This window comes from Pelecanus crispus, chromosome 9 (assembly GCF_030463565.1).
Source record: "Pelecanus crispus isolate bPelCri1 chromosome 9, bPelCri1.pri, whole genome shotgun sequence".
Taxonomy (NCBI): Eukaryota; Metazoa; Chordata; class Aves; order Pelecaniformes; family Pelecanidae; genus Pelecanus; species Pelecanus crispus.
The window spans coordinates 32,112,816-32,128,396 of NC_134651.1; the positions used below are offsets into that span (position 1 = coordinate 32,112,816).

The 15,581-nt window shown below is 42.9% G+C and overlaps 1 protein-coding gene across 1 annotated transcript in view; it reads right to left on the reverse strand.

Annotated features, from left to right (window-relative positions):
- Positions 1–15,581, reverse strand: part of EXD3 (exonuclease 3'-5' domain containing 3) — a 292,624-nt gene that overhangs the window by 276,904 nt on the left and 139 nt on the right. The window contains 2 exon segments of the mRNA XM_075716908.1: positions 8,813–8,881; positions 15,448–15,581. Of these exon segments, the coding sequence (XP_075573023.1) occupies positions 8,813–8,881; positions 15,448–15,581 (203 nt within the window).

Sequence of the window (15,581 nt, forward strand, 5' to 3'; positions counted from 1 at the left end):
CTTTGTATTGCCTCATGGTAGAACATTTGTCTGAGAACAACAACAACAAAAAAATCTCTTAATAAATAGCAATAAAAGAAAATTGATTTTTCATATCATCTGAATATGCAGCATAAAAACAGTCTAAACTATGAAGGAAGGAAACTCATGTTACAGTTTAGAAACTGTTCCTGATGTTTACACATCACTTCAGTTTAAAGAACTGCTTATGATGGGAACATGATGAAAGCTGTTGAGCATGAAGGGAGATATAAACGAAGCCAAAAGAAGCATCTTTGCCAGAACTCTACAAGAAAACAGAATCACAGACTAGTTAGTTTGGGAGGAACCTCTGGAGGTTTCCAATCCGATGTCTGCTCAAAGGATGGCCAACTTCAAAGTTGGATGAGGTTGCCCAAGGATATCTTAGATGAAAGTACAACACAGTACAATGCCCTGCAAAATCCACATATAAAGAAATTGTTCTTGCTAGCCAAATACCCCTTTCATTTACCGCTGCTCTGGAAAGATTCAAGTTCTAAGCTGCTTTGAGAAGTAATAATGGCTAGCTGCCATTAAGAACAGTGATAAACCGAAAGGAAACAAACCTAATCTAAACATCCATTAGTACCAAGGTTTGGACAACTTAACTTGGTAGAATGCAGACTTGAGGACAGGAGACTGAGAGAGCTTGGAAAGTATAATCCTCCCAAGATCCATGTTTTATCTTATGTTGGAAAGGTATGCTCGGCCCTCATAACAAAAAGGCAGGCAGCAACAAAAGGCCAGTCTGCAGGAAAACAAACACACACACACTCACCCCTGCCCCACCCCCTCCCGTAAGCCTGCATTCCACAGCCTCAAAGGGGTGGATTTTTTTCTTCTTGTGCAAGGAACATTTGCGAAGTTAACATCCAGAGAATTTGATAGTATCTAAGCTGCCTTAAACATGAACAGTCTGCTTCTTTTACCACAGGCTGCTAACCATTCTCTGGCTTACCTGTCCTCTGACAAAGCCAGACCAGTTTAACTTCTACAAAAAGATGCTGCCAGTTCCTAGCATCTGCACACGTGTTGCCAAGGATTTTGAGTTCTTTTTTCAAGAGCTTGGTGGACCAAGGGTTCTGCCTAATACAGCAAGACCACTCCTTCCTCAGAGCTACAGTATCACTGCCAGGCCTGCTATCAGCTTCAGGCAGCAAGGATACAACCTTCTTTTTTCCCCGCCTTGACTACTAAATCGTCTTAAGGTAGATCTTTTCTTACTCTCTTCTCTAACTTTGCGAAGCAGAATAGGATCATGCCACATCTTTCAAATGCCAGAAAAATTCCTTCTGGTTGAAGACATGTTATTATTAGCTTCTTTTAAAATCACACCACTGTAAATAATTATAATGACACTCGAGGTGGGATCTGCTGTGCTGACATCTGAAAGAGAATTAAGAGAGACTGTGATGACCATCAGGAGTCTAACACAAGCTGGAAGAAACCAGGCTAGCACCAAAGACACAGATATTGCAACTGTTCTCAATTCAGTCCACCAAGCTGCCAGTTCAGGATATACTGAAGTAAATCTTCAGAACTAATTCATGATGCTACAGGAGTTAGTTGCGTGATAAGGTCCAAACAGAGGTTATAATCAAACAATGTAGTTAACTGCTTTATTGAGCAGCTCTAACGTGCATTTCTGAACCCTTATGTAGGTATCAAGTAAGCACTGATACTCAAATAAATGTTTTCTCACAAAACCAAGTATAGAAATAATACCAAATTCATGAGTTTCCTGAGAGCAATTCCTCTCCATTTGGAAAACAGGAGGGGTCCAAGAAAGAAATCCTTCTCTGCAGGGGAGGGAGGCAGGAAGGAAGGAAATGTGAACTACATACAACTCTGGATAAGTCCCCCTTTAAAAAAAAAGGAAGGAAATTAGAGTTAACTGAAAAGAGCATGTTTAGCATCACTGCACCAGCTGGGGAAAAAAACCCCTAGGAAATCCTGGCTAAAGATAATGCTGCCTCCTCCTGTCACTGTTGGGCTTTCCACAGTCACTGCGACGGGGAGAGGTGAAAGGTCCATTTTTCACTCTTTCATTTGCAGCACCACTTCGAAGTTACCTACAAATCAGAGGCACTATTTGATGGTCACCTCTCCCTATGTCATCCTAAGCTTTTTTGTAATAGGGCTGTTAAAAAACATGTGGTTTCACTTTTTTTTTTTTTATTAAAAAAGGATAACTCACAACTGAGCCGAGACAAAGGCTCTGTTGATACAACAACATGTGGATTAAATCTGAAAGGAGAAAGAAAGCTGTTCTATTAAACTTACAATACTGCACAGAGGGCTTATATCTAAATTGGTGTAATAAATCAATAGAAAAGATTTCTCTTTTGCTGAAACAACATTTAGGCATGGAACAAGAGCATTTTTAAATTGTTTTGGACAGTGTACACAAAAGGGTTTCTTCAGTTTTGTTCTTTTTTGCTTTTGTGTTTTAAGTATATATCCAAAGTTTAGGCATGGGGGGAAGGGGGGGGAAGGGGGGGAAGAGCTGCTTGCTCTTTTTACATTATTACATTAGGTAGAAGACTGGCCTAAATTTATGCTTTCCCCCATTATGCTCCTCTCCTGTGTTTTTATAAACACATGTTCTACTTCTTCCCTTAAATTCTGCTAGTAGTGGCTTTTTCACTCTTATTTAAGCAGGAAACACTCTCCAGTTGGTGCTACCTACCCATGTCAGACAGCAGTTTGTCCCACAATGTCTTCTGAGACCAACAAAATAACCTGCCATATCAGAATGTCAATGTGAAGGTAGGCGCTCAAGAAACTACACTCACAACAGCATCCTCAAAAGACTGCCCAGAAACATCCATTTGGCCTCCAGAAAAGGAGACAAGCTGCTGCCGATGCACAGCGAAAAATAAGGAGGACTTAGCAGAACATTTTAAGTACAATACTGATTGTAACTATAGGTAGGACCAAGAACTGCAACTGCCTTTTTTAATAAAAGTCAGATGGTACCTGGAACTGATTTCAGAGCTAATGCAAAAATTACACTAGCATCTACTAATTACATTTAATACATCATGCCATGAAGATGGCATTGGCTAAGCCATGCAAACATGTCACCATGCAACTCCAGCTAGTCTTCAAAGAATGACAAAGACCAAAACATAAATCATCATAAAAATAAACTTTCAGTTCAACAGAAATGTTCTGTGAGAAAATATTTGTAGGAGATGCTACTCAACACTGGAAGAAAGTATTTCATACAAGCACACTGGAGCTCCTCTTCAACACATTCTCTAGACATCACTGGCTGCTAGATTACTATTATCTTTTAGAACACCCAAACTCTATGTGTGGTAAAACACATGAGAGGTCATCTACATATAATCATAGAATCATAGAATCGTTTAGGTTGGAAAAGACCTTTAAGATCATCAAGTCCAACCATTAGCCTAACACTACCAAGTCCACCACTAAAACAATTAAGAGTAGAGTAATAATTAATTTCATGTATACTGGCTTGGTGGCTGGATTATTTTTTTAATGAAAGTAAAACTACGAATCACTAAGGTTGGAAAGGACCTCTAAGATCATCAGTCCAACTGTCAACCCAACACCACCATGTCCACTAAACCATGTCCCAAAGTGTCACATCTACATGTTTTTTGAACACCTCCAGGGATGGTGACTCCACCACCTCTCTGGGCAGCCCGTTCCAATGCTTGACCACTCTTTCTGTGAAGAAGTTTTTCCTAATATCTAATCTTCCAATCTAAACCTCCCCTGATGCAACTTGAGGCCATTTCCTCTCGCCCTATTACTAGTTACTTGGGAGAAGAGACCAACACCCACCTCACTACAACCTCCTTTCAGGGAGTTGTAGAGCGAGATACGGTCTCCCCTCAGCCTCCTCTTCTCCAGACTAAACAATCCCAGTTCCCTCAGCCGCTCCTCATAAGACCTGTGCTCCAGACCCTTCACCAGCTTCGTTGCCCTTCTCTGGACACACTCCACCAACTCAATGTCCTTCTTGTACTGAGGGGCCCAAAACTGAACACAGTATTTGACGTGCAGCCTCACCAGTGCCGAGTACAGGGGGATGATCACTTCCCTGCTGCTGCTGGCCACAATATGGGACGGAGTATAACACTGAGGGGGTGAAGAGGGTGAAGATTTTGGCTGAAGCCTCTGCCATTCAAAATGTCATTCCTAATACCATTTACAGAAATCACAAAACCTGAGCTCTTCAAAACCATTAAAAATGCAATCCCCAGCCCCACAGGTGAAAATGCTTTAGGCTCGGTAACTGTTTTTTTCTAGCAGGGAAGTCCTTATTTATTCCATTTCACCTTAAATTCCATTTGTCAGCCAGTTTCCTCAGAAACTACAGCTGATGCAGTCACTTGGATGCCATCACTGATAGCCTGACCATCCAGCCTGCCTTGCCTGTTGCCCTATTCCCAACTCACCAAAACAATGCAGGGGGCCACACAACAGCCCCAGGGTCAGGTCTGGGCTGCTCACTCTCCCTGTCCCACTGCCTTTGCCCCAGAGAAGCTGCTATTGCCACCCTCCCATGAGAGGTGGTGGGAGATGGGAAGCATGCAAGTTATTGTGCCTGCATTTAGCCCAACAGCTGTTTTGTAAGGCTACCTAGCCAAGAACGTACTGTAAGAACTGCTCACCTTATTCCAGTCAACTGCCTTACAGACTCCTGGAGTCTCTCCACAGTGCTTCTTTCCACACATCTGCAGCTACCCACATGGTACCATGTCTCAGCTCAGCTTCTGCTGCCTCCTCATGTACCCTCTAGTTGGGACAGACATGAAGGATTCCTGAGAAGGAACATCTCAGCTTTCCTTCCTTACTCCAGGCAACCACTCTTTGCCAAAAAGCTAACAAGGAGCCATACTAGTGGGAAAGAAAGGGAAGGTGCGAGAGGAGATTAAAGACTAGGAGAGGAAAAAGATGGCCTGACAAGTACTTTTCCTAAGTAGTCTGCTTTAATTTTGGAGAAGTGGAGTCTCATGGCCGTTAGAGTTCATGGAAGCACTACATAGTTCTTTAGGATACCAAGCAAAGTACTATCTTCTGGCTATAGCACAGAATCTGCTTTGATAAACTCTCAGGTTGTCAATGTCTACCATCTTTAACCCACAGACGATAAAGCTGTCACCTCTGAGTAAAGCTAAACTCCTGGTAAGAAAGAAGTGCCAGTCCCAGCTGGAAGGAATACCTCCCAGTAAGGAGATAGTCAGTCAGACAGACAACTGGTTTCTGTCTATAGCTGTTACTGCCCTATTCTGTGACCTTACTCAAACTGCATCCCCACGCAATGCCTCTTCTCTCATCTTTGAGAGGCACACGAGCACCGCCAATGAGTGGCCACGTAGAACCCAGCTACTAGCACTAATGCTAACACAGAAGTGGGAATTTAGAGCCTAAGTAAAGCAATATATTAAAGCTGAGGTTTATGCTATGTAGGCATGGTTCCAGCATAGAAAATGTGCACTTCAGTTTTGCCAAGCTTATCCAGTGTGGGTATGATTCAGTGCTAATTGCTCAGAAAAACTTTTCAAGTTACACCAGTTTGGTATGCTTTTTTAAAAGCAAAACAAAGTATATTTTGGACAAAGTTAAGATTATGTTTACAGACAATCTGACTCCTGCATATAAAGAATGCTTCTCCTTGGACAAAAAACTAAAAACGTCAAGAAAAGTCAAAAGTAATGCAAATGTTCTGGCTCTATAATCTTGCCAGAACAGAAGCAGCACCAAAGCAGTTGAGCGATAATCATGGTCTCAAATTTGACTTCCCTGACTCCTGGTTTGTTCAATATTTTAATTATATTTTTTAAAAAAATCTAAAACATTTCAGATTTCAAAGCACATTTATATACATTGATTAATTTTCCCAAGGTAAAAATCATTATCCTCTTTATTACAGAAGGAAAGTGAAAGAAGACACTGTAAGCTATTCATCAAAGGCACAGAAGGACCTGATGTAAGGGCTGGAATTAAAACCCAAGAGTTTCTGAAGCAACTTATTGTTTCTAAAGGACTTTTTTAAGATGATAGCAACAATACAAAAAAGTTCTAAAATGGACATTTAGCCTGGGAAGATCACGGAACAGATCCTCCTAGAAACTACACTAAAGCACATGGAGGATAGGGAGGTGATTCGAGACAGCCAGCACGGATTCACCAAGGGCAAGTCCTGCCTGACCAACCTAGTGGCTTTCTATGAAGGAGTGACTGCATCAATGGACAAGGGAAAAGCAACAGATGTCATCTATCTGGACTTCTGTAAAGCCTTCGACACAGTCCCCCACAACAGCCTTCTCTCTAAATTGGGGAGATATGGATTTGATGGGTGGACTGTTTGGTGGATAAGGAATTGGTTGGATGGTCACATCCCTCTGGGTAGTGGTCAATGGCTCGATGTCCAAATGGAGACCAGTGACATATGGAGTCCCTCAGGGGTCCATACTGGGACCAGCGCTATTTAATGTCTTCATCAATGACATAGTGGGATTGAGTGCACCCTCAGCAAGTTTGCAGATGACACCAAGCTGAGTGGCACAGCTGACACGCCAGAAGGACAAGATGTCATCCAAAGGGACCTGGACAAGCCGGAGAGGTGGGCCTGTGTGAACCTCATGAGGTTCAACAAGGCCAAGTGCAAGGTCCTGCACCTGGGTCAGGGCAGCCCCCGATATCAATAAAGGCTGGGAGGTAAAGGGATTGAGAGCAGCCCTGCGGAGAAGGACTTGGGGGTACTGATGTATGAAAAGCTGGACATGAGCCAACAATGTGTGCTTGCAGCCCAGAAAGCCAACCATATTCTGGGCTGCATCAAAAGAAGCGCGGCCAGCAGGTCGAGGGAGGTGATTCTGCCCCTCTACTCCGCTCTGGTGAGACCTCACCTGGAGTACTGCATCCAGATCTGGAGCCCTCAGCACAAGAAGGACATGGAAGTGTTGGAGCGGGTCCAGAGGAGGGCCACCAAAATGATCCGAGGGCTGGAGCACCTCTCCTATGAGGCCAGGCTGAGAGAGTTGGGGTTGTTCAGCCTGGAGAAGAGAAGGCTGCGAGGAGACCTTATTGCGGCCTTCCAGTACTTAAAGGGGGCGCATAGGAAAGATGGGGACAATCTTTTTAGCAAGGCCTGTTGTGACAGGATAAGGAGTAATGGTTTTAAACTAAAGGAGGATAGATTTAGACTGGATATGAGGAAGAAATTTTTTACAGTGACGGTGGTGAAGCACTGGAACGCGTTGCCCAGAGACGTAGTGGAGGTCCCATCCCTAGAAACATTCAAGGTCAGGTTGGATGGGGCTGTGAGCAACCTGATCTAGTTAAAGCTGTCCCTGCTCACTGCAGGGGGGGTTGGGCTAGATGACCTCTAAAGGTCCCTTCCAACCCAAAGCATTCTATGATTCTGTGATAAGGCAGTTTATGGAGTAAAGGCCATGAGAAAAGCAAGTTACTTTAATTAATTAATCCACAGTTGGAAAACTATAATGAATTATCTAATAGATTGTTGCTACGTTCCATATACAGCACAAGCATTAAATCAGCCTGCAACGTAGTCAGTCTTGCCTTGCATTATAAGATAGCGAAGCATACAGGGTAACCCATCTCAAACTTCATACTTTCTACTCTGGGGCGGCAAATTACATTTGCATCAGGACTTTTCTCTGAAGAGTATGCGGTGAATGCTGTCTGACACGTTATTCAAGAGTGCCCTCTAACGAAGCTGCAGCTATATTTCAGAACACATACAAGGGAGACTAGAAAAACCCAAAATGAGACTTTCCAGAAATTTCTCATTAAACACCAATCTTCGTTTCCATTTGAACAAAGGGGAAAACAGATGATACACACTAACTGGTGACTGCTCCTGCACAGACATTTTATATTTCCTTGTATTATGCAAGCCCTCACTAGTAAATATCTCAGTAGGCAGCAGTACTAAAGAGAAAGATCATAGTTCTCCCATTCTGAGAGAAGAAAGGACACCGAATCAGGTGGGGTCCCAGGGAAGTCAACCGACTACAACTTTTTAAGATAAAGTCAATTGAGTAGAACTCAGTTTATCTGTAAGGAACTGCTGGGTAACTTTTCAACATAGGGTGTAGTTAAATCCATCTTTAAAAAAGTAAGGGAATATCATGAATGAAGTTCACAAATCAAAATGGAATCCTCATAAATCTATTCCCTAATACACTGCTGTACCATAAAATATTACTTATTTGAAAGGATGTCTTTATCTAAGAGTGGTCACACAAACTGCAGTGATGAAACAGTGTTTGCTACAAGTTTGTTCAACCACTACTTGGTTTATTGTCAAGTAATAAAACATCCTGCAAACAAAATACGTTTGCATTACTTTCAGAAACAAACTCCACACAGAAAAGCTGATACTGATCCTCAGAACAGAAATAAATTTTAATAATCTCGATGTCAAATTGTCAGAATAGGACTGTTCCACTTAAAGATCTACCTATAAATATGCAACGAGGGCACAGCTTGTCAGAAGCCATAGCAGCAGCCTATGCAACTGGTACGCTCTCCCTCCCACTCTGCCCTGCACCAAGACACTCCACACCCCAAACACTCAAGGTATGAGCATAAGGGGAAAGACATCCACAAAGTCATCGAAGTTGAAAATGATCCTTTTCTAAGCTTAGACAAGACAGAGACTAGAACGGGGCAGGAACTCCTCAAGCTATACTGTCCGCATCCTGCCAAATGTGGAGTTTGCCCCTACACTGTCAAATGCCTTTGAACAGACTCAGGTCCAGAGATGCAGCAAACTCACCCCTAAAGGAGGACGGTGAAGGTGTTACCTGCTGAGTGATGTCGGGGGAATTCCGCTGCCACCACAGAGCTGCAAGGAAGCAAAACAGGCCTGTTAACATGCCGAGCTTTTTGTACACTTCCCAACACAACAACTAAGCTCCACTGAAGCAATCCTAAATTAAGCATCTCGTTAAGTGCTATCTTGGAAAAACAGAGATTGGCATACATCAACTGCTTTCTTGAACAGGAACCTTACATACCTGCCAACATTTTTACTTCTTGCTAAACATCTTTACTGTAATGTTAACATCATGTTAACAACATGCTAAGTGTCACAGAAGACTAACAAGAACACCATACTGATGATATAAAACATTCAGAGAACCATCATCCTAATCCACAGAGGTTATCCACTTTAACAAACAGAACATCATCAGGAAACCTCTACTCCCATCCATTCGAATGATCCAGTGGCAATCACTGCTTATAAAAGAAAAAACCAAACAATAATGCTTTGAACTACATGGCTACTAAAAACCTGCTTTGTGCAGTCTGAAACAGCAGCTGCAAAGCAAAACAGCACTCCCCTTCTCAAAAAGCCAAATCCATTTCCCTTTAGTTTGTAACAGTGGGAGATTTTAGTCCCCAAGGAATATTTTCCAAAAATTTACAGGCAATTGTATCATCTAAGAAAATCCACGTGGAGCAGTTTTATATAGCAAGCATTTCCCAAGCAGTGCAAAGTTCCTCCTGTGCTCACTCCCTCACATTTTCAAACATTCCTTGCAGCACTGCTGTGTTCCAGGCAACTTTTTTCCAGCTTATTACTTGAGGAGGTTCAGGCAGGGTTTGACATTAAAAAGATCAGCAGTGCATAGACAGACAATGTCCTGGATGTTTTGAAAAGAGACTTCTCTTTCATGAACATGTAACCCAAACAAGGCTCAATGAATTTGAGTGATAATGTGCCTTTTGAACCATACAGCAGAAAGTTTCAGCACAGAAAAAAAAATGTGGAAAAATGTAAGAGCAAAAAAAACTCTGAAAGTAGTAACTGAATTGCACAGCTATGTGCGTTGCTATAAGGGTAACCCCTTGCATTGTAAAGTATACTGCTTTTTGAAGGCAAGATAAGCAACAGCCAAGAATAAATTTTATTGTATGGATATAGCTAGCCATAATATAGGAAAATACAGCATTATTTTAATCAGAAAAGAACAGTCTAAAATGACAGTAGCCGCACATTTAAAATTAACGTAAAGTGTGACCATATTCTTGGCAGAGCTGGAGATATAATAAAGAGGAATTTATTTAAATGCATGAAATACATTTAGAGTTAGAGGCTCTTCTGCTCTAGCTTGGTAACATGTAACAAAAAACACTGTAATGCTAAGCTTAGCAACATGCACTTAGTAAAAAGCACAGGAGTCAGATCTCTCCTATACTGATATAAATCTGCAGCTATGCTTTCATGAACAGACTCAGTAATGGTTAATACTGAAGCACTGAACACAGAATCTGCCTTCTGTACTACGACATTAAAAAAAGAGGCTTTGACACCATTTTTTATTTTGGCAGCTACCATTACTAACAGCGGCAGGTAAGGCCTGTGGAAACAGCAGCTCTCAGCTCTGTATCAGGATGCCAACATTAACCACGCCTTGCACATTGGTTTCAAAACTGGTTCTAGTGCTGTTGCTGTTTAAATGCTTACACAACATAAATTAGAACTTTATTTGCTTTGCTTAATTCTTCCGTTATTTATATCTACTTTTTCTTCATTAGCAACTTCCTTCTCCTTCCAGATTCACAGTGTTGCAACTTTACGTGCAAGTAACAGATGACTTTGTGCCACTTTGTACATTAGTCAGAGAAGGAACAGGACTTGCATGTTTTATAGGTGATTGGACAGAAGTTAAGGATTTTTAACTGTTTCTGGTCTGATCAGATTCCAAAACACTTAACTTTTCTTTAGTTTCATCGGCCCACCTATTTCTTGCAGAAGACACTGCAAAGAGAATTATTCTGTAAGAATTAGTAACACATGAATTTTTTTTCTTATGTAAGAAATGTCTTTAACAATAGCAATTGCCTCAACCCTCAAACAGGTCTGTTTCTACTTAGAGCCAACACAAAGGACTATGCCCAGAGCATCATCCCAAGCAAGTGGCAAAATTGAGACAAAAGAAGTTATTAATTATGTAAGCAGGGTTTTCTTGCTTGATGTTTATCTGTAGACCATAAAGCATTATCTGCCTCAAATCATCCAGCAGGCAGTTAACACAGCTGGGAAAGGACATCCTACTCCTGATCTCAAATAGCTGGACAAGACTCCCACCTTCCAGGCCCAAGTTAATGCCATTTGGTCACACTGCAACACCAAACCTTCACATGGATTCACAAAAGAAACTTGTCCTCTGTTAAAACAGCTTTCCAGACTTCTCTTCTGATAGAAATCTAACTGGAGTTTCTCTTCAACTCTCCCTTACCCCACACATACACTCCTCTCTCTCATTTTTCCCTGCAAGAACTTCTCAGACTTTTATCACTGACATCTACCACCTGCTTCTGCCTCTCACCTCCCTCCAAGCTGCCTTTGGAGAACAACAGAAATTACACTTGTTTCAGCTTTGCCAGTTCCGGTTTGCCATGGTTTACATTAAGGACCAACACTACTTTGTGTCACTGGAAATGTTGAGTTTAGTCCTTCTGAACTTCTGCGCGTGCTCTGTGCACCGCACATTTGTCTGGTGCGTCTTCAGAGGAGCAGCATGTTCAACTCCCCCAACAAAGAGAGCTCAGAAAGTTTGCTGCAACTGCTAAACTGTAAGCACCAACAAAACTTTGTGCAGGTGAGTGTTACGATTTCTTCTAACAGCATTTTAAGTTCTAATAGACAGCATTATTGCCTTAAAAATGCCAAACAGAGGTTTTCTGATGGATCATTTAAATACCAGAATATGCATTTTGCAGGTTCTACTCCACATGCTAACATTCGATTATTCCTGCTCTATGGTTTGGTTTGCGCATACAGTGAGAAAAAACATGGAACTGGAAGTCATGGCCATTAGTGACATTTGTGCCAAAAATTAGACACACAGCCAGCGGCAGGTGCCTGTTTCCATAGAAAACCAAGGAGGTAGCAAGCCCTCAGAGCACACCAAAATGCACAGTACTACATAAGAGGGAAAGTTTCACTATTCATGGAAGAACAGGGAGATAGATTTATTTATTTATTTATATTTAAAAGTCATAATTTCAGAATCAACAGATCCTGTAGTTGACGCTATCATCCAATATCCTTTTGTAAAACCTACTACCTTGAAAGCACTCTCATCCTATTGGAACAATACATTGAGACAAACAGATCCCAAAATCCCTTTAAAAGAACCTGATGAGATAAAAACAGTGCCAGCACAAAGTTCCAGCCTGAAAACTATGCTCTTGCTGAGGGTGAAAAACTTGTATGATGCCTTAACAAATCAGACTTTGCTGGAAACCCCTTCCTGACCTCAAATCTGGATCAAAGTGCAAACATATGGGGAAGACATAGTAAATGAGGGAGGGGATTCTCTGAACTAGTATAGCATGCCTGTTTGCCCAACCCAGTGTCTGCTCTCTGTGGCCAAACTCTGATGATTTAAAGAACAGTGGACTAAGAAACACACTACTTTAACTTTCCTCTGTAAGAACAGCATGTGGAATTCCCCCTTGAAGCAGAGGTTCATCCAAAAGCATAAAATCACTTAAAACTATCTTAATTTAGAACTACAGCCCTTTAAGCAGTACACACATTAAAAAAAATTTCTGCAACCAAGCAGACTAAGAAGTACAGAGTGCCAGAAGGTGACTCACTGATAATCTCACTGATTTCCCCCAAACCACAGGGGCATCCTTGCACCAGCAAATTGCCCAAGATTTCAGGTTTAAGCCCATCTTCAAAATTGTTATCATTTCAGCTTAAGACCTCCAAATAATGGCAAGCCTTTAACCTCTCCCATAAACTATTCCTATAATTAACCTCCATCACTGCTAGGAAATTGTGTCATGTTTAAAAGAATTTGTGTAGCTTTGACTTTCAGTTACCGGATCTCATTATGTCTTTGTTTGAAAGACTGAAAATATTCAGCTATCATATAACTTTCCCATAGGCATGGATTTCCACAGTGGCTGAGTCACTTAACCTTCTTCTCTTGGATGTGCCTGAATAAACTGAGTTCATTAAGCCTGTTACGTGGCTTGTTTTCCAGAACCAGAGCATTTTTGTGGCCTGCTCCAAACTCTCCAGTATTTTCATATCTTACTTGAGCTACTGTAACTGAAGATTATGTTCTAGTAGCCCATTCTAACAACACCATATGCACACACATGATCACTCCAATTCAATTCTCTTTAAAAAAAAGAAAAAAACCCACCCAACAACAATCAAATAATCTCTTCCCACAACAATAAAGTTCAAATTACATCACTGATTCAACTAAATCCTGCCACCTCTGTGTTTCTCGTAGGAAGCTATCATGGTTTCTAGACTTTACAGAGTCTTTTGCATTATATTATGATCCTTCTCCTACTTGGAACCATCTAACCAGGAAGGTCATACCAGGCTACAGCAGTAATGTCTTGTCACTGATCATCTCGCCTGTCTGTTGTTGGTAAACTTTAACAGCAAAGGTTATAAACCTTCTTTCAGATAATGTAAGTTAGTATTAGCATTTCAACAAGGAATTGGTAAGCGGAGTAGCTGACTGGAAATAGCCTACTCATTTATGTCTTCCAATTCATGATCAAGAGGCCCGATTTGTTCCTAAGCTCATTCTTAAATTTTGCCTTACTGCCATACAACACCACCTTTGTTTAATTAAATTGTCAGGTCATGCTAGAGTCTAACTCCTCAGAGAAATTCAAGTATGTGATACTAACTATATCAACAGTTGACTTAACCAGATCTTGAAATCCCCTCTCAAGAAGGAACACTAGGTTTGTTGTGGGGTGGTGGTGTCTCTTTTCAAGCATATGTTATTTAGCCTTTAATCTCTACATTCATTGTATTTGTAGTATCTAATTATTTACAAAGTTTTAGCTGCTCCTTTTATTTTATTCCTCCTACTATATCAGGATAACAAACTTGGTTTTGTTTTCCTAAAATGCATTTAATCTTTCCACGTGTGGACAATATTCACGGTACTTCCAATCCCACTTAATTTTTTTTCGCTGTTTTCCAAAACATTTAAAGTCAGTGACACGAGGCTCAACCCATTTGTTTAAAACTAAGCTGCTTGAAAACACACCACTTCCATTGTTGCCTGTAACAGGACTGCCACAGATTCCTTTGGCTTCCATTGATAAGTTGTAATTAATTCACTCCAACTGTCTGTAAGACTGTTTGTCTGTAAGACTGTTTGTCTGTGTAATTACGTATGGCAATGTTGTGGTTTAGCCCCCACCAGCAACTAAGCACCACGCAGCTACTCGCTCACTCACCCTACCCCAATGGGATGGGGGAGAGAATTGGAGAAGCAAGAGTGAGAAAAACTCCTGGGTTGAGATAAGAACAGTTTAATAATGGAAATAAAGTAAAACAGTAATGATAATAACAATATAATAATGATAATAATAATAATATACAAAGCAAGTGATGCACAATGCAATTGCTCACCACCCGTCGACCAATACCCAGACAGCTCCTGAGCAGCTATCACTGCTCCCTGGCCAAACCCCCCCAGTTTATATACTGAGCATGATGTCATATGGTATGGAATACCACTTTGGTCAGTTTGGATCAACTATCTTAGCTGTGCCCCCTCCCAGTTTCTTGTGCACCTGGCAGAGCATGGGAAGCTGAAAAGTCCTCAACTAGTGTAAGCAGTACTTAGCAACAACTAAAATGTCAGTGTGTTATCAACATTATTCTCATACTAAATCGAAAACACAGCACTATGCCAGCTACTAGGACGAAAATTAACTCTATCCCAGCCGAAACCAGGACAGGTAACAATGCAAAGACTGTAGAATACGTCATTATTTGTAATTACGAACTCGCCGTTTGCAGTCACTGTCGTCTTCCCTACACACACGGACCGATCGCTCCTTCCCCAGCTTTCCACCTGGCGGCCCCAGGGCTGCCTGCGCGCCCCGCAGCCCCGCTCCCCCTCCGGGTGCCACAGCCCGCGGGCGGCCCCTCAGGGCGGGAGGCAGCCCGGCTCCCGCCTTACCTCAGGCGGAGCGCCCTCGGCAGCCAGGGGGGCGGCGGCAGCACCCGAGCCAAACCCCGGCACTGAGGGGCTGGCCCGCAGACACCCCCGGGGCCGCCCCCGCGGCGGCCGCCCGCAGCCTGCCGGCCACCCTCAACACCGGCAGGTGCACACCCTCCCGCCGCCGCACCGGCGTCCCGCCGGGAGGCGCCACCCAGAGAGACCAAGAGACGCTTCATGGCTTTATTTAGGCTGCGAAGCGCGTACACCCGGAGCGGCCCCGCCGCCGCTCCCCCGCCCGCCGCTCCTCTCGGGCTTCCAAGGCCCAAAGTCCGCCGCGCAGGGCAGGGCAGGGCAGGGCAGGGCCCAGCGGCGGCGCGGCCCCGCCGCGGCTCTGGGCCTCCGCGGAGCTGCAGCCTAGCTCAGAGCTGCCCCGGTGCGGCCGCCGGCTCCTGCCACTCACCTGGCACCAACCCGGAAGCGGCGACGGGAACTCTGGCGTCCGTTCCTCAAAATCTTCCCCGTCACGCCCACTCGTCCGCTCCGTGTGGCAAACTCGACCGGGCCCGGAATCTCCCGTGCCCAGCCCCGCGTCCC